The 18,629-nt window shown below is 37.3% G+C and overlaps 1 protein-coding gene across 1 annotated transcript; it reads right to left on the bottom strand.

Annotated features, from left to right (window-relative positions):
- Positions 1 to 1,205: 1,205 nt before the first annotated feature.
- Positions 1,206 to 18,361, bottom strand: LOC122341294 (GEM interacting protein). Its single transcript, XM_043234664.1, is given in 22 exon segments — positions 1,206 to 2,057; positions 2,321 to 2,423; positions 3,493 to 3,802; positions 4,969 to 5,171; positions 5,438 to 5,575; positions 5,990 to 6,166; positions 7,338 to 7,498; positions 7,581 to 7,670; positions 7,748 to 7,810; positions 7,899 to 8,005; positions 9,054 to 9,244; positions 9,363 to 9,455; positions 9,457 to 9,501; positions 10,139 to 10,300; positions 10,385 to 10,465; positions 10,564 to 10,671; positions 11,801 to 11,865; positions 12,695 to 12,907; positions 15,636 to 15,696; positions 15,837 to 15,930; positions 16,233 to 16,326; positions 18,225 to 18,361. Coding segments are annotated over 22 exon segments (3,159 nt in total). The 5' UTR covers positions 18,274 to 18,361; the 3' UTR covers positions 1,206 to 1,506.
- Positions 18,362 to 18,629: the final 268 nt, after the last annotated feature.

Here is an 18,629-nt window from a genome sequence, read left to right as displayed (position 1 = left end):
GCAACCGAGCGATATTTTTTGCACAGCTGACCACCAAGTCCAACCAAACAGACCCGAACAAGCTAATCGAGGATTATTAGACAGTTAGAGGCCGCTGAATCTGATCAAGGTTGAAGCTAAACTGAAAGTAGACCTCGAGGGCTGAGAAACCCCGAGCTAGTTATATGAAACGCAAAGAACAGGGACGTAAGACTGAGAAGTAGCACGTGACAGGCCCTGATACGCTCTAAATAATAGTTTTCCTCACTGATCAAATAAAATGTCTCACTGTGCGGTTTTTTGTCTTCAGTGAACAGTTATTATGTTGTTTAGATGAAAATTATTTTTATCCGGACGACAGCTGCGAAGCCTAATCAATCTCACGTGTTCAGGACCGACCAATCACTGATGAATTAATTACGATAGAATTTTATTGTATTTTATTAGCGGTAATATTAAAGGATAATTCTAAAATGAATTAAATAAAGGTCGATGAGGCGAATTTATTTCCGTACTCGAGCGGGAAACCCCACAGCCTGTGCAGGAACTTGTATTTATGGCATTTTTAACTCTTTGCTTGTCAACTTTCAAACCGAAAGACCTGTTAAGCATTAGACCTACATAATTTATTATTTTAATATTGTTAAACGTGTTACAGTGCAGAGCTCTATAAAGTACAAAATCGGGCTAAACTTATAAATTAGCCTATTGTTATTGAGATTCCCAGATTTGATAAAAGTAGGCCTACACTTCCGTAACGTAAAGTGGTCTATTTCCGCGCGCAGATTTTGTACTTAATATACTAAACATAATTATTTTGCACTTCTTAAGATAAGAGTAAGATCATCTAAGTGTACTCATCTGTGCTCTTTTGGGATACAACTGAATCAAAAAGGCGCTTTTAACATACAATGTGCGTATTTAAAAAAATAATTTAGTTACCACTTAAGTTAAGTGATAACTAAATGTTAAAAGTGCATTTTAGTCCATACTCATGGTGTCAAAAAGCAGACACATTACAATGATCTTAAGTTTATCTCTTAAGTACTAAAGAATAGTTTATAGTATATTAAGTACAAAATGTGTGCAAAAACAGAGCACAGTACATTTCAGTGCAGGCTACTTTTTCAATACAAACTGCTGAAAACAAAGACATACTGTAAGGATGTAAACACAATAAAAAAACGCGATCAAAATAAAAATCAGCAAGTAGACAGATTTTTTTGTTCTGTTTCCATATATTGCATATTCATCCCCGAAGGACTCATGATTCAGCATCCAACATCTATACAAGACAGGCAGTCTATGCATCTCAAAGAAACACAGGTAAATCTGTGCCAAATTTCCAGTGAGAAAGGGAACTACCATCTGTGCTGTGATTTAGCCGCACCGTACGTCATGTGCCGCAAAGCAGGGAAACTAAAAATGTACAGCTGTGCTAAAAATACTCGGCAAAGTGGGATGCGCTCCAGTGAAATTAAGGAACCCCAGAAGTTAAGTGAACGAGACAAGTTGTTTCAGTCGCTGTCAAACAAAATGAAGCTGCTCGCCCCTCCCTGAATCACTGCGTTTAAGCTTCAGTCCGGACAGAACCTTTTGGGCCAGTTTCTCCTCTGTCGGGTGCCTCCTCAGGGATCGGATCAGGCGCTCTCTCCCCCCCATGGCGTTGTTTGATTGGTTGGTATTTAGTTTTCCCATTGGTCCAGAAGCTACAGCTTCAACCCCCTCATCCCATACACTGTTTTTCACCGCGGCCTGACTCTCAGGGGTGCATGCAGCCGTATCCTGCGGGGCAGGGGTCTCGTGCAATCGGCAGTGAGTTTTTATGGGACCCTTGAGCTCGGGAGAGGAGCTGCGACTGCTGCGCGCACTTCTCGACGCAAGTGCTTCCCTGCTCCCGGAAATGTCCTCGTCCCACGACTGAGAGCTGGCTTTGCGTAGCTGCGCTCCTGCCGAACCCTGCCTGTGGTACTTCACTGGCTGCCTGCTGAAGTGAGCCCTCGACTGAGTTTGCAATTGACTTTCCGCAGCCTGCTCCGAATGCACCTGAGGAGATGCCGCGGCCCTCAGAGCCAGGACTAGAAGAGGTAAGATCGAAAAAAAATTAAAAACCACATCGTAAAACCTTTTGTTTTTGCAACTGAAGTTTATATATAGGGCCAGATTGTAATCAAAATTTCTCATGATTCATGAAGCGTCTCGTAGCGGTCAAGGGTTTTGACTGAAACAGATTTGCTTATGACAGCAGGAAGGAAATTATTAGTGCTGCAAAAACAAAGCAAATAGTTTGCGCAAGCAGCCAGCTGATATTGAACGTCAATGTCTTTTAAAGCCCGCCTACCTGCTCTCTCAATGGCTTCTGGGCTCAGCTGGTCCATTGCTTCATTGGAGGATGACTTGTCAGAAATATAACCCTCACTTGATTCTCTCTTGATAGTGCGATTCTGTTAAAATGATAACAATTCTGAATGTACGTTGACTTTGACGCCAAGAAGGCAGAAGGATCATTTTGATTTTTAAATTACTGCAATGTTATAATATTTTATTGTTGTTTAGTATTTTCGATTTAAGATATATTGTTAAAAAATTTTAACGTATATATTATCATTCAAAAGTTTGGGGTGAGTGCATTTCTTTATTCAGAAAGGATGCATTTAATTCATTAAAAGTGACTGTAAAGACATCTATAAATGTCAAAAATCATTCTATTTCAAATTAATGCTGTTCATTTGTGCTTTCCATTCATTGAATAAAAACCTTAAAATATTAGTCAGCACAACTGTTTCAAAATCGCTAATATAGCAGCAAGTCAGCATATTTATAAAGGATCAAGACTGGAGTAATGATGCTGAATGCATAGGAATAAATGAGATTTAAAAAAATATTCAGTTAAAAAAGTTATTTTAAATTGCAAAAATATTTCAAAATATTACTGTTTTTACTATATTTTTTATCAAAAACTATTTTTTTTCGTCTTTTTTTTTCAGTATTAGAATTCTTGCATTATATTACATTACAATTGTTATACAAGATGTATTATATTATACATACATCAATGTAGTCAACTTTGATAAAATATGCCGGTTCAGTTCAGCATGGTATTTGTGAGAAACTGAACATCTTAACGTGTGGAAAACGTTGACCTTCTGACCTTCTGTTTTCTTCTTGCTAATGAGAAATTCTAATAGTCTAATAGTGAACTGTTCACTGTAGTAAACAACTCGATGAGGAGCTGAAGCGGAGTGCAACGGGGTAAGGCTCTAACACAAGCGCAAGCACACAGGCAAGCAAAAGTAATCTTCACAGAATAAGCGTTTAATCTCTCCAGGTCTTTCCACATGCTCGGCGGGACAATTAAGGCCCGAGCGGTGCAAGAGAGGCTCAAGCAAATCGAGATGAACTCTTTCGCCTGCACGAGCATGTCCACCTGCGGTGAGCTTTTAGCATCGTCATGACAACAGCAAGCTCAAAGCGCGGCCCTCGACCGTGTGAAGCGGAGTGCTTATTGCCTACCTCCAGAGAGCGCGGACGCTCCCTGCCCGTGGCTTCGGGGTCCTGAGAGGGACACGAGGCTCTGGGAGGAGGGGTGTCTGGGAGCGGTGCCGTGGGAGGCGGTGGAGGAGGCGTGCTGGATCTCGTGGCGGGACCGAATATGTGCTCGTAGTTTGAGATCATAAACTCCACGAGAAGAGCCTGGTAGCTGGTTTCCAGCAGAGCAATCATAGACACGTCTCCTGACACCAGGGGCCGCAGGAGAGTGGGGCCGAACACAATGCCGAGGTTTCCTGGAGACATCTTGTTGTCCTCATAATGTTCTGCAACCCTGAAAAAAGTATTAGTTATTATTTATTTAAACAAGTGGCAGCTTTGCAGTTATTCATTTATTTATTTTGTTTTGCACACTTGCTAGGGCCCATTTCTCAGTGCTTGGGTCCCTTTCCTCCTTTTTTTGTGGTTCATTTTCCATTGCTGTGGCATAAAATGCTCTCAATAGACATGTTTTCACTAAAGATTTGCACAAAACTTTGGTGATATTTTATAAATGCAGATATAAATAAAAGCGTTTCAATAAACCAATTTTGGTGGGAAAAAAACATTTACATTGGTTTTTTTTTTAATTGCCTGAAAGATCAACTTGTGCAAGTGTAAAAACATTTTTTGTGATATATGGGAGTTTTTGCAAAATTGACACAATTGCAATTAAAATTGAGACACTATTATAGCTTTTAATCTTATTTTTATTATATATTTTTTGTCATATTTTTCAGTTTTTTTAAACATGTCTATATAGTGTTTATACATTTTTTTAATTTATGTTTGTTAGCATAGTTAAAGTAAACAAAACAAAAATGAGTTTAGTTTGAGTTTAGTAAAAAGTTTTAACTAGCTGAAATAAGTTTAAGTTTCTTTTATATGCAAGTTCACTTGCAAAAACAGAAAACTCAGGTTTTTAACATTTCTCAAAAATCATGTTTTGTCATTGTGCTTTCCAATTAATCTCAGTAAAACTGCAGTTTAGTTATTTTGGCTAGATCATTTTTCAAAATGTTGAAGTTATCTGTTTTTTGAATAAACTTTTCGTATTTTCATTTGTTATTTTCTTTCATTTTTCCACCAAGTAACAAAATTTGCTTTTGTTTTGTAGTTTCAGTTTTAGTTAACTATAATATCCCTGAGCTGCAACTACACAGGTGTAAGCCTTTCGATTTCGTTACCATCTACACAAAAGTGTAAACTTTGAAATAATGAACCATGTAACGTACAGTACACTCAGTTCCAAGAAATGTTTTTTCAGCTGGTTTTATTAGTGACGGTTTGTTGGGTGAAGCTGATCGTTGCTAGTGGTCAAAAGAACGAGCTGATTTAAAACGTAGCACATGAAATCTACTTCGAGCTGGCTTCAAGTTGAACAATGTGAAGAGATTGAAAAGTGGGCTAAACGTTGAGCAAAGGGCCCTAGAAACACTGTAACGTGATTTCAGGCGGTACCTGTTCAAGTGGGCCATCATGTGCTGCACTGCGTTGTAGTTACACAGAGGCAGTCGTCCGATGAGCTCTTTGAGTTTGGCCACAGTGCTCGTCACAATCCCAGCAGTCTCGGATGCGTGGTCCTTTTCACTAAGCCTCTGAATCTCCTTGCCCACACCGATGAAGTCGTTGTAAAGGTCAAAGGTGAGCAACGGCTCTGGAAGCTGTGAAAGAGGAAGACGGGGGGGGTTACGTTACGCAACCACAGCAGACACTGAGGTGGACTCGCACCCAACTAAACAGAAATGGCCAAATTGTCCCTCCTCAATTATCCTTGATTGTGCTCTGCATCATGTAATTGTCCTGAATCATATATAGTCACGTAAATGTTTGAGCTAAGGAGAAAGGTCTCAGAGTCTACTTTTAATTTTTTTACTACTGCAGTTGTGTTTTGTGCTTGTATGTGTGTGTGCGTGTTTTGTTTGTTTACCTCTTTGAAGAAATGCTTGAGTACGGAACTGATGTCATGAGGCGAGAGGTCACTAAGGTCAACTTGGTCTTTCTGAATTTCGAAAGCCTGACATAACTTCAGAATGCGAGGTTTGGATCCACTGATTCTGTAAACCCCCTAAGATTTAGAGAAATGAGCAAGAAATGAGCATCGAAGACAACTAGATTATTTCATTACCTAAAATATTCTGAGAGACCTGCACACTAGGTGACTGTAGTCTGTTTTATAATTTGCCAAACGGAACAGTAAATATAAATCATCTTAATTTTTTGACCTTGTAATCTTTAATGAGAATGTCTCTGTTAATTCAGGATTAAACCCAACCCTGCAAAGGCTATATTTCAACATTCAACCAATACACAGAACCAAGTCCAACCTTACATCTTTTTTGATAATCAAACACTTATCGATACAATGCAGTTGCATTAATAAATGGAAGAAGAGATGAGTGGCTACTTTTATTTCATTGTGACTGTATCACGCACCATTCTCTTCAAATCACATCACAAGATCCATGTACTGAGCTCCTACCTGGACTCCGAGAGCCCTGTTCTCAATCTCTTCCGTGCAGCGCAGGACTACGAAGGGCACAGAGTCCTGGCTCTCCCGGGGCAGCAGGGAGAACTCCATCCCAAAGATGAAGCCTCTCCGGTGCTCGCACTCCAACTGGCACACCTCCAGGCACTTCCTGTGGACTGCAAGGCCACACTGGAAAGAGAGAAGCAACTGTCGGTCCGCCATAGTCTCACCAGAGCACAACGAAACAAACAGCGTCTCTTTTATTTCACGAACTATTCATTTAGCTGCTTGGTCATATCCAGCTGCTTATAGTACATCACCAGAAGTAAACTGAGGTTAAACAACAGGGTATTTGGTTCCCCGAGAAAAAATCCCATTCATTTTCTAAATAGCAAAACAGGTTTTTAAGGACAATCTATAAACCTTGCCATCAGCTATGAGATTAATATTTAATGCTATGATCCTGTAGAAACTTCAAGATTTCATCTTCAGTTTCAAATGTAATATATTTTATTTTGATTTTTGACTCCCATAAAGCGCTGCTTATTAATTTTACACTTAAAAAACGTAGAATATATAGTAAAATGCATTGAAATACATTTTGTTTGTGCTAAGTAAACTAGAAATACATTTATATATTTATGTGCTTAACAAAAATACTCTGCAATTCTATTTTTCTTTATGTTAAACTGGTAAATTTAAGTCTGCTACCAATTTTCCGCAAAAATAGCGCTAAAGTCAAACTAAAGATATTTGATTGTGCTGACATGGACCTACTACAGATATACTTCAGGTGCACCTTAAATATCTTGCGTTTAAAGACCAATATAATAAAAAGATCCTTCAATCCTTATTATTAGTGATATTAAGCTCACATATTAAGACACATTTAAGCTCGATATTAAGAAATGTGCTCTGTGCAATAGATAAAATTTAATTTAATTAAACTTTTATATAAGTCACAAGTGATATGTCAATAAATATGCATTTTATGTATTCTAGGTATGAATAAATGCATTTTAAATAAATCATAGCAATTGACATAATCTATTTCTATTGTATATTCAAATCTATATTGTACTGTATTTTCATTTAAAAGAAATAACATTTTAGCATACTTGATTAAAAAAATATATATATATAAGTGCAATATAATATATATATATATATATATATATATATGCAAACTGACTTAACTGTATGCTTTTTACAATTAAATCTAAATGTATTATATTGTGTAATGTTACTGTATTTTTTAATTTAGAATTTCATAATTACATCTATTGTCTTTGAAATGCGGTTAATGTACCGCCTTGATTAGATGTTTAACCAAAAAGCTACACAGATTTTTCTCACTCACCTCTTCGCACTCAATCCCGTTGACCAGGATGTAATTGTCACATTGCTTACACTTGACCATCTTGCTCTTCATTTTTTTCAGTCTGTGAGTCAGTGCGGCACGGGACGCATTTCGTGGTTTGCAGGTCATCCCGTTGCTGTCAGACAAACCCTCTTCGCTCTCTGCAGACACATAAAGAAGAGTCAACAACTGCACTGTCAGCCACAAAAGTGAAGAAAGTGTAAACGATGAACAGCGTCATACCTGCTTCTTGCAGAGAGTCTTTCTCATCAAGATCATCTGAAGACATGGTTCCCGTGGAGGAGGCCTTGGGCAGCTTACGGTTCCCATAAGCTTCAGAGAGGAGACACATGACTACCCCATTTTCAGATGAGACGGTTACTTCATAAGTTACAATATATTCTCCCTACCTGGACTGGACAGCGACTCAAGACTTCCTCCGGTGCTGTCTCTGTCGCTGTGACCGGGGCGTCCTGTACAGCAGCAAATAACGTGAAAATGTTCAAGTGCGCTTTAAATAGACGAGTTATATGTTTGAAAAAAACGCGAAAGAAGACGTACGTCCATCTACTAAACTGCTGCTGTGTTTCAGTTCCTCTGGTAACACGTACGAATCTTGTTGATAACTCAGAGCAGTGCTCTGTTTACGTCGACCTGTCGGTGGGGATCTGGGAAATGCACAAAAATCCATCTCAAATGAGGTGGCTGCATTTAAAGTAAGCTTTACTGAGATTACAGGCAATTCGGTGGTATTCACAAGAAGCTTAGTGATTCGTGCAGTTCTGTTACCTAGCCAAAAAAAAAAAGGTACCATGCAAATGCTAATGTTTTAGCTTTTTGGACATCTACAATGGCATAATAGAAGTTACTTGGTTTTCACCTACTTGCCTTCATTTATATTATATAACACACTATATTGCCAAAAGTACGTAAACACCCCTTTCTAATAAACAGGAATTTTGATGAGTACAGAACTCTATGTTCAAGCGTATAATGACATTCTAGGGAATTTTATGCTTCTAATTTTAAAAGCAACAGTTCGGACAGGAGCCTTTTCTATTCTAATATGTCGATGCCTTTGTGTGCAAGGCAAGGTTTAAAAAGAAATGATTGATTCAGCCAGCGTGGAAGAACTTGACCGGTCTGCAGAAAGAAGCTGAAAACCAATGCTGTGACTTTTTAAATGCAGAGCTTGAGCCGAAAATCATCACCAAACACCAAAGACTTGTACTTACACTATGGACAAAAGCATTGGCACACACTCTTCTTTAGAACAGAAATGGCACTTGCAAAGCTGTGTTCATTAGAAGGGGCATCCCAATACTTTTGGCAATATGGCGTATCATACACCAATTTTGCTGTATATATTAACCATGCAAGCTAACATTGATGGTGAGTAAGATTTTATGTTTTTGAAAGATTTTTCTGCATCATTACATGATTACAGTTTTCAGCGTCATACAATGCTTCAGAAATCAATCTAATATGCTGATTTGCTGCTCAAGAAACATTTATTATCATCTATGCTGAAAACATTTGTGCTACCTAATATTTTTGTGGAAAGCCTTATACATTTCTTTCAGGATGCTTTGATGCACGGAAAGTTCAAACGAACTGCATTTGTTACTGTCACTTCTGATTACCTTAATGCTTCCTTTCCTAATGAAAACATTAACTTCTGTAAAAAAATGTCTTCCTGCAATTTCCAGGCTTTACCTCTTGTTCTGGGGGGTGAACTCCTGAAATATGAAGTTCTGGAGAGGTTGTTCGGGCAGGTTCTTCCCCAGGATGTAGTGCAGGTAGGGTTCTCCTGGATCGCAGGGCCTGCAGGTCAGTTCTAAGTTCTGGTAGCCCAGAGGAACCTGCTCGGTCTGCTGCCGCTGGTAATAAAACATGTTCACCGTTGCCTGGCGGAAGAACAAGACGGACACAGCTGTTTCTATGGCTGCTAGTGTATTCTGAGGGGTTACCTAACAGCCCGCTCCATGTAGTAGATGATTCCTTTTACTTTTAAGGTAAACCAACCTCTTTTAGCACAGTGTCTCCTTGGCAGATGAGCTTGCGAATGTGGACAATGATTTTGCGCTTCACCTTATCCAGCTCTTTTTGATGGTTGTTAAGCCTCGCACACACACTGCCTGTAGAGCATCTCGGTCTCTGTAACCTGCACGGTAACAAAGCATAGTGATAAATACCATAGTGATGATAATATACCATAATACATATTTACTAGCGCTGTCAAATTATTAATTGCATTCAAAATAAACGTTTTTGCTTAGATAACACATATGCATATGTACATACATGTATATGTGTGTGTGTATATATATTTATCATGTACTCTATATATAATAAAACACTCATGTATATATTTCAGGAACATGTTATGCTTATATAATAATTTAAAAAACTAAGTTACATGAATATAAATATAGACTTAAATCATTTCTAAATATATATTGTATTTGTGTGTATTTACGCAGACATGATAAATATATATAGTACGTACATATATTATGTGAAGAATAATTATTTTGGATGCAATTAATCACACTTAATCATTTGACATCTGATTATTTGAGAAAAAACTCCCAAACAGTCATAATGAAATGTTAAGGTTACATTTTAAATACGTTATTGATCTTTTTTATGGAAAGCACATAAATATTTTTACGCAGAGTATGTTTGAATGCTTGAAATTGTCTTGATGACATGAGACAGTAATGTTATTGAGCCTATTGTTTTCATAGTTTTGTGTTGATGTGAAATGATAGAACGAGCCATATACTATGTCACCTGACCTTGGTTTGGGCGTCATCTCTGGACTTCCTCCTCTTGTCCAGGGTTTTGTAACCCCCTGTGTCCTCTTCAGCTTTGGCCGTCATGGCTTTGGCCTTCTCCAGCTCCTCACAGCGCTGCAGGTATTGCTGTCTTGCTCTCTTCAGCGCAGACACTGCATCATTCTAACGGACAGAACATTATCAGGCACATTACTGGAAAAGCCGAGCACATCAAAAACATTATCGGCCGCGGCGCTATGAACCGACCATCCTCTTCTGCTCTTTTGACCACTGCTCTTTGAATTCCCGTCGCCACTTGTCGATTTCGTTCTTCTTGGCTGACAGAGCCTGTGGGATTGATAGCAGAACCCCACAAGTTAGATACGATGTTTAAAATTTCTCGCATTTGTTATGAAGATTTGAAGGGGGTGGATCGGATGGAGCACCTGGTAGCAGCGCTGCTGAATGAGTTCAGCTGTTTGTTTGGCTGATGTGCTGCTTTTGATATCATGTTCCAGAGCCTGTGTGTAGATGATCTGCAGAGGCATCATGTCCTGTGAAGTGTGTCCAAAAATATGTTTATTAAATTATTAAATGTCTTTTTGTCAATTGAAACTTTCTTTCTTATTACGTATAATTTATCATCATTTATTTATTATCAACCCTTTAACATTTATTTTAGCTTTTACTTCAAATGTATTTGTTTTCCACGAAAAACGTTTTTAAATCCATAATAAAAACATGAATTATTGCATGTTTAAAATTATGGTGATCTAATTCAATGCATGGAATAACATTATAACTTGCTTCAATGTTTCTTAATTAAATTAAAATGATTTTGTTCATAAATTATTATTTATTATCAATTATTATGTTTCATTTAAAATATAATGTTAATAAAGTTTCATTTATTTATTTATATAAAAGTGACAACAGTGTCAGTGAGTGAAATAAGTGAAATAAGATGTGAAGACATAAAAAAAAAAAGTTAATTGTCTCGTATCATACGTTTTCTGAAATGTTAAATGTTTAAATACACAAATAAGGCATTATCTAACTACACAAATGTAAACATTGGATAAAGCCAGATTTATTCTTGTTTAATTTTATTTTAATTATCTTATTTATCTTATCTCAGAGCTTAGATCTGTGGCATTTCAAAATATTATCAAAATAATATTTTAGGATTAAATGGAAAATATACATGAGGCAATAGATTGCATTGCTGTTGTTATATACAGACACAATCACATACATTTAACAAAATAAAATAATGAATAATAAAATAATAAAATCTGAATGGTTTAGCCTGAAAGAAGTCAATTTACAAAAGCAAAATAGCATAAAATCTCAAAACATAGAAGCTACTAAAGTGCCTTTACAAAGACAAAATATTATTTAATTTTATGTATTTAGTATACATACAATGCTAACTATAAAATCAGCCTTAGAAATATAAAAGAGTAAGCGATTTTATTCCAGTTTTTAAACGTTATATCCACCAGTATTATTTTCCATCACATGCTATGGATGCTATGCAATGTTGTGCAAATTTTCATACCTTTATATTAAGTATACATAGTAAAAAAAAACTAGTTAGAGTATAAAATGTGTTTTAAAAGCATTGCCAAATAGCTAAAGAAATTCATTCCACATTTCGTGTAGACACACGCGTATTTTTACCTGTTGAGCGACGCATGACTTGGCCGCATCTGCTGCTCTCATAATACTCTTTGCGAACTCTTGCTCTGTAAACAAACAGCATGACTTTCGTAATCACATAATGCCCCAAATCATAACGTCAGAAGAAAAAGGTGAATGGAAAATACGATTGACCGATAGAAATAGTTTGCATTTGTACCGATGAGCACAGAACAGAGTGTTTCAAAACATCAATACAACTGTGAGCGGACATTAGGTGACATAACTGTATCAGGCCATAACCCATTAGCATTACAGCTCAATGGAAAATAGGATATTCATCATCACCGATTCCAGGAATACGTTATAATGTACTTTATGCTTTCCCTGTTCTGTCCATTCATTATTATCGACGTGTAGCCTTGGCTCTGTTTCATATTTTGAGTTAAATCTCTGGTTACACTATAGATTATTGCAAAATTATACAATATTTCAGCTACAGTTTGTAACCGGCGTGTACGCTGGCGCATAAAACTTCTTTATGCTGCTGTTGCCCTAAAAAACGGCTAGTGGTTTTTCTCAGTATTGGATGTGAGGCATTAGACGCTTTTAGGAAGCCATCAGTAAGCGCTCACTAGATGGCGCTGTGCATGATGACGTGTTCATCCTCTTACAGGTGTTGTTTAGAGCAACTCGTATTCTCTCAGAGATCCAAATTTAGACCCTTATTCTGTTTCCAGGAAGAAGTCCCTCAGCTTCTTTTCCAGACCGAAATGGCCTGTAATTACTGGCAAACAAATCTAACCTAAACACAAGGTGTCAGAACATCGAAACGCAGGTTTTAGTATTCTGTATTTTTCTGACAGATAGTGGATGTGTTCCTGCGACTATTTGGCAGAAGTTCACGCAATCAAAGACTCAGTTTAAAAAGCTCACCCAGGCTGATTCTTTTGTCCATCCAGGTCAGGAGGTCTTTGGCGTAACGGCACCACATTTTGGCGTACTGGAGGGCGAGCTCCACGCCGCCCTCGCAGCGACACAGGGTCAGGTCGGCATCCTGGGCTGAGGGGGAATACATCAGCATCAACGGACCGTGTGCATGCCTCACTCTGCAAGCTAAACCCAGCTCAGGACTGACAGAAGCCTGTCCTCAACCAGCTTTAAAGGTCCTGTCGGCTGCTAATATGCACGATAAATCTCCCGTATGCGCATCAAAACAGAACCTAATTGTTTAAAACAATGCAGTAAGCCACCGTTCCCCGAATGTCTGTTTAAGACGTCATAAACAAGCACCGAATCATAACATCTGTGATAATCCAAGGGAAAAGCCGAATCCCTGCTGCTCTCCACCACAATATTCCAGATTGGTACTTCAATATCCATGCAAGATCTGAGTATTGGGAACTCCTGAGCTCGCTCAGTAGTGTCCATGAGGCTTTAGGGCTCAGCAGCGAGTGTGTGAGGATTTCACAGAGACCGAGACGGTTCACCCTCCCTCTGTCTGCTGTCTCCTCCCTGTGCGTTAAATGCTAAAAAACTGATCTGATCAAATCATCAAAACTATTTTTTCTTTTCATCAATCCTCAAATTTGTGCTGAAGTGTCTTTATCCAACTTCTATCCTGCCTGGCTTATGTTAATGGATTTGTATGTGTGTGTGTGCATGTTTGGCAGGGGGTTGGGGGTAATCCAGGACACTAGCAGACTCTAGAGTGATGGTCTTTAGATGACGGTGGAGTTGATTTCTTGATATAGAAGGATATTGGTATCTCATCATTACTTTACACTCTCCTAAACAATCCTTTCTCTCTTTTTGCGTCCATAATAGTTATTGAATAAACAATTAAGCCATTTTTTTTTCAAAGAGTTACAAAAGAAATATATATATATATTTTACACTGCAATACAGTAACACCCAATTTGTATTACTGTTATGCATTAAAATGAATCTAATTATCACTAATGTAAAAAAATCTTATTGCCATTACTGAAATAATTTATTTAATTCCTAATAAAAAATAGTATTGTTATGTAAAAATTATCATTACCTTAATGCTGAAAATGTTCTAGTCTCATTTGTGTAATGTGAAAAAATGTCATTACTGTGATGCAAAAAAATCTCATTCTTATTAATGTGATCTGTAATATTCTAATAAATAAAATTTTACTCTGATGCAAAAAACTATTTCTATTTTAATCTCTCTTATTACTGTGATGTGAAAAATCATCTTTTTATATTAAATTATCATTACCATTTTGCAAAAAAAGCTCATCCTCATTATTGTGCTGCGAAAAATCATTCAGTACCATGATGCAAAAAAAAAAATCAAATTTTCATTACCATAACGCAAAAAACTCATTGTCATTACTTTTTGACTTTTTACACTGATGCAAAAAATTTATTCTTGTTACATTATTTAAAAAATCAAATGTGATGATCTCCTTCTTGTTACTGTGACACATAATTAATCTAATACTTATGACCCTGATCCAACCGTGACATCTCATTTTCATTGGTTTAATGTTAAAAAGCCTCCTCCTTATTACTGTGATGTGAAAAATCTCATTCTCATTACCGAGATTCACAAGTCTCATTCTCATTAGTGTAATTTGAAAAAAACTCATAAGGCAAAAAAATATTCTTATTACTGTGATGTAATTTTTTTATTTTCATTACCATAATCGAGAAATCTCATTTTCATTACCATGATGCAAAAAAGAAATCTAATTCTGATTACCACAATGTGAAAAAAAAACACAGTCATTACCATGACATCAAAATGTCTTTCTAATTATAGTGATGCAGAAAAACATGTTGTGAACATGTTAAAAATAAGTCATAAAATAAATCATTACTGTGATGAGAGAAATCTCATTCTCATTCTCAGTAAATTTTGAAATAATTATGAAGCATTATTTAATTTCAAGCAAAATATAATTTCTTCTACTTCAACTTTTTTTTTTTGATTCTGGGAGAATTATGTCAACGTGCGGTCAATACAGCCATTTGTTAGTTAAATTTGTTTTATGATTTATGAAGACAATAAACTTCCAGTTTCATCCAGGAAGTCATGAAAAGTCTCTCCTTAGTGGGTGCATTAGGCTGATCAGGTCTCACAGCGGGGTTTGAACTAGGCTAAGAATACACGGTTGATACTGCAGTCAGTCTCAGGTGTGAGTAATAATGGTGTAGTGCTTTGTAAGCACCAGCCAAGATATCATCTCGAAGGTCACTGTGTGGATGCTTTATTTAAACTTTTGAGTGTTAACGTAATCCCTAATCTCAGCTAGCAAACAGCTATGTGCTCTCAGCGTAAGCAGGTCTAGCCAAGGTAGCAGCCAATTAAGATGACGTCAATTTATAGCTATTCACAACTATCACCTAATAAAAATCTAATCTCTGGTTACTACTCTCTTCTTCATAATCTACAGTTCTTATCTACGACTCTACTAATTTTACATAAGGATTCAAATTCTACACGTAACATGCTATGCTATGCTATCCTATCTCGCTACAGTTTTCAGAGAGATGGATCAGCGGGAAAAACAGAGAGCAGCTGTCTGCCACTTTAATCTGCTCTCTAACTCCCGTCCGGTGCTAATCTTGTTAGCCAGGGGCAATTAGTCCATGTGGCTAATTACATGTAAACAGCGCAGGTTGAAGAAGAGAGATTTAGTGGCGTGACATGATGCCTCCGGGCCTGTTCAGTCACTCTCTTTGCTTTGCTCCTATCAGATATCAGTCATTGCCATCTATGTCCAAATGATGGACAGGAGACCATGTGGAAGCAATAAACCACAACGAACCCGTCTGGATGTATGATATTAGTCTTCCTCTAAATGACCAGCAAATAAACACTCATACACAACGAACTTACGGTGACAGCTCCGTTTTTCCTCCTCTTCACGGCAGATCTTCAACGACTCCACATCTTCACCCTAAAAAAACACACCGCTTTTAATATTCACTGTAAACCGTGTTTTTTGAGAAAGATTGCTGAACCCAAAAGCAGCATGAGATATGAGTACGAGTATATGAAAAAATGAGTGGGAACAATAATTCATCAATCATGTCTCACTGTAATATCATCCAGATCAGCGTTGAGCGTGGTGTCTGCTGAAGTGTCTGTTAAAGACAGCGAGTCTGCTTCTAGTAGCAGCTCATCCACAGTCCTGAGAAATCAAATCAACCGATACAAAGATATTAAAAATGAAGCGTTCTCACAGAGCCAAAACAGAGCCCATCTTTCATTCATTTAAAAAAAAAGGTTGTATCGTCATCATCCATGGAAACATTCCACTACACAAAAGATTTTTATAGTAGAAAAAGAGTATTTAGATTAATGAAATGTGCTTCAATGTAAAAACAAGGTTCTTTGAGGAACCCAAACTTTTTGTTCTACGGCAAAAAAACTCTTTTGGAACCTTTACTTTTAAAGCTTGTATGTCATGACAAAGTGTAAAGGTGTACGTACGAGCATGTCAATGAGAGATCCAAGTTAGCGTCAAAATCACGTAATATCTCACTGTAACGCTTGGTTTCTGAGTGCCGGACTGGGGTACCACCATCTGAAACGGATCAATAGGACAGGTTATGATGCCGCATGCGATATTTTAAAATTAAAATAGAATCATAAAAAAGGTTACACATTATTTTAAGGTGAACTTGTTACAGTGTAATTAAACATAAGTACTGAGCAATAATAATTAACTATATCATTTCTATAGGGTTAGGGTTAGGAAGAGAGGGTTGGGTATAGGGTTAGTTGCATGCATTTATGCATAATTTATTCTTATTATAATAGCAAGCAACTTTATTTTCCTATAATACAAGGAAAACACATACAATAACCAAGACTGACATAGATTTTTTTGTTTGTTCTTCTTTTAATCCTAAAATAATTAATTCTTTAATTTTCTTCATTTTAATTAGTTTTTTTCGAGCACTGTCAAATGATTTTAATGATTTTACATTAAGTTTTTGTGTACATAATATATATGTACAGCATTAACTTATTTATAAGTAAGTGTGGTATCTATCCATTCCTCAACTGAAAGTGCTCATTTTCTTGTAGCCTTTTTAATCCAGTAGTTGCCAGAAGAATCAATATCAGTCCTTTTGTTGTAGATTCGATATGATGGATAATGACAATGTAATGTAATATGTGCAACATGGACAGTGTAATGTAAAACAAGTTAAACTATGATAACACCTCTTTGTGAAAAAAACTTAAAGCACATAAATTTTTGTGTGAGCACAGGAACTGGAACTTAAAACTAGCGTACAATTAATGACTTGATGAATGTGCAGTTGACATCAGGACAGGAAGTTGCACCGCTAAAGTTCACACAAACATTTGGTGACAAAAGCAGTAAAGATAAAGCAGCAACATTTGTGCCACAGTATTAGTGTTTTTTTTTTTTTGCACAAATCATTATATTGCATATTTTAAAGGTAGCAAATGACTTTTCTAAAGTTCACGTTGGGCTATTACTTAACGTGAACTCTCCGAGTCCTTCACTGCACATTTGCAATGCTGTAAATGTGGCTCTGAACACGCAAAAGTGCCACACTAATGCTGCACTGACAAAGAAAGTGTCACAGTCAATGTCTCTTTTTCTTTGACATGCTCCATTTAGGTCAACCGCATCCTGTTCAGGTTTGGTAACATGCTCTGCTACAGGGACAATAAGGACTTGTTTTTGATGAGATGAGTTCAGATGTATGGAATAAGATTTTTCTCTTCATCTCCATTTTGCTTGACAAAAATCACCCACCGGATGTGAAAGTCATCTCATGGATGGCACTGGATTATGCAGTCAGTTGACACGTTGTAAGCTATTACACAAAATGTTTTCATTCTAATTTTGATAACAGTTTGAAACGGATAACGTTCAATGACATGTGACGCTTAAAGTGGTTGAAACGAGAAGCACTGCGTTTATCGCAAATTATTTGAAACCAGTGCATGTGACTTCCTCCCACTGAGGTCTTATTGAGGTTTATTTCCACATCCCGGATTTAATCCGGTTACATGTTTTATGACAATTTTTAATTATCAAATTAACATATATTAAAATACATTACAAAACAAACTAAATTCCAATACACAACGCCAAATAATAAACTCTATGTAGCTTTTTTCTGCAAAATTTACTCTCCTGTGCAAAGCGGTCTCAAGTCACCTTCTGAGATGTGGTAAGATGTGGTAATTTTGTACATTTGTCAAAATGTCCCAAACGCACAAAACTTCCTCGCCATGCAACTTTTTTTTTTTACAGAGGCAAAATGGACAAGACAGGAAGTGCTCTGATCATGCACTGATCGTTGCATGCAACACAAACACGCAAGCACGCACACATGCAAAGAAAGAGAACAAAGACAGACATGCACATATGCAGCTCAAAGCTGTTGCTAGATTGGCTACAGCAAAAACACATTCTCCTCAAAATCTGATGTAACTCACCCTGAACCTTTGGTTGCCTCAGCTGTGCAGTCTCTGCTGCCTCCTCCATCTAATCCTTGACCGATGAACCAGCAGCTCACAACAGACCGTGTTCGTGTTGTCATCCAGCAGTTAGTCCATCCACCCCAGCTGAAGATGATTGGGTCCAGAACCATCACCTTTCATCGAACGCCGACACAGGACACGAAAGACTGTGTGGGTTTTGATAACTCTGCTCTCTCTTCCCTCGCACCGTCCTTCTCTTCCTCTAAAGCGAAGGTTGGCCAATGTTCTTTCACCATCGTATGAGGAGGAAGTTTGTCTCACTATCACTCTCAGACACACCTAACACCCCCAACTTCTGCTGAGGCCCGAGATATTTCTGGTAATCTGTGGTAGCGTCTGTTGCAATGTTATTTTGTAAGT

The sequence above is a fragment of the Puntigrus tetrazona genome, chromosome 3 (genome assembly GCF_018831695.1).
Source record: "Puntigrus tetrazona isolate hp1 chromosome 3, ASM1883169v1, whole genome shotgun sequence".
NCBI classification, from domain to species: Eukaryota; Metazoa; Chordata; class Actinopteri; order Cypriniformes; family Cyprinidae; genus Puntigrus; species Puntigrus tetrazona.
This window is presented reverse-complemented; position numbering and strand designations above follow the sequence as displayed.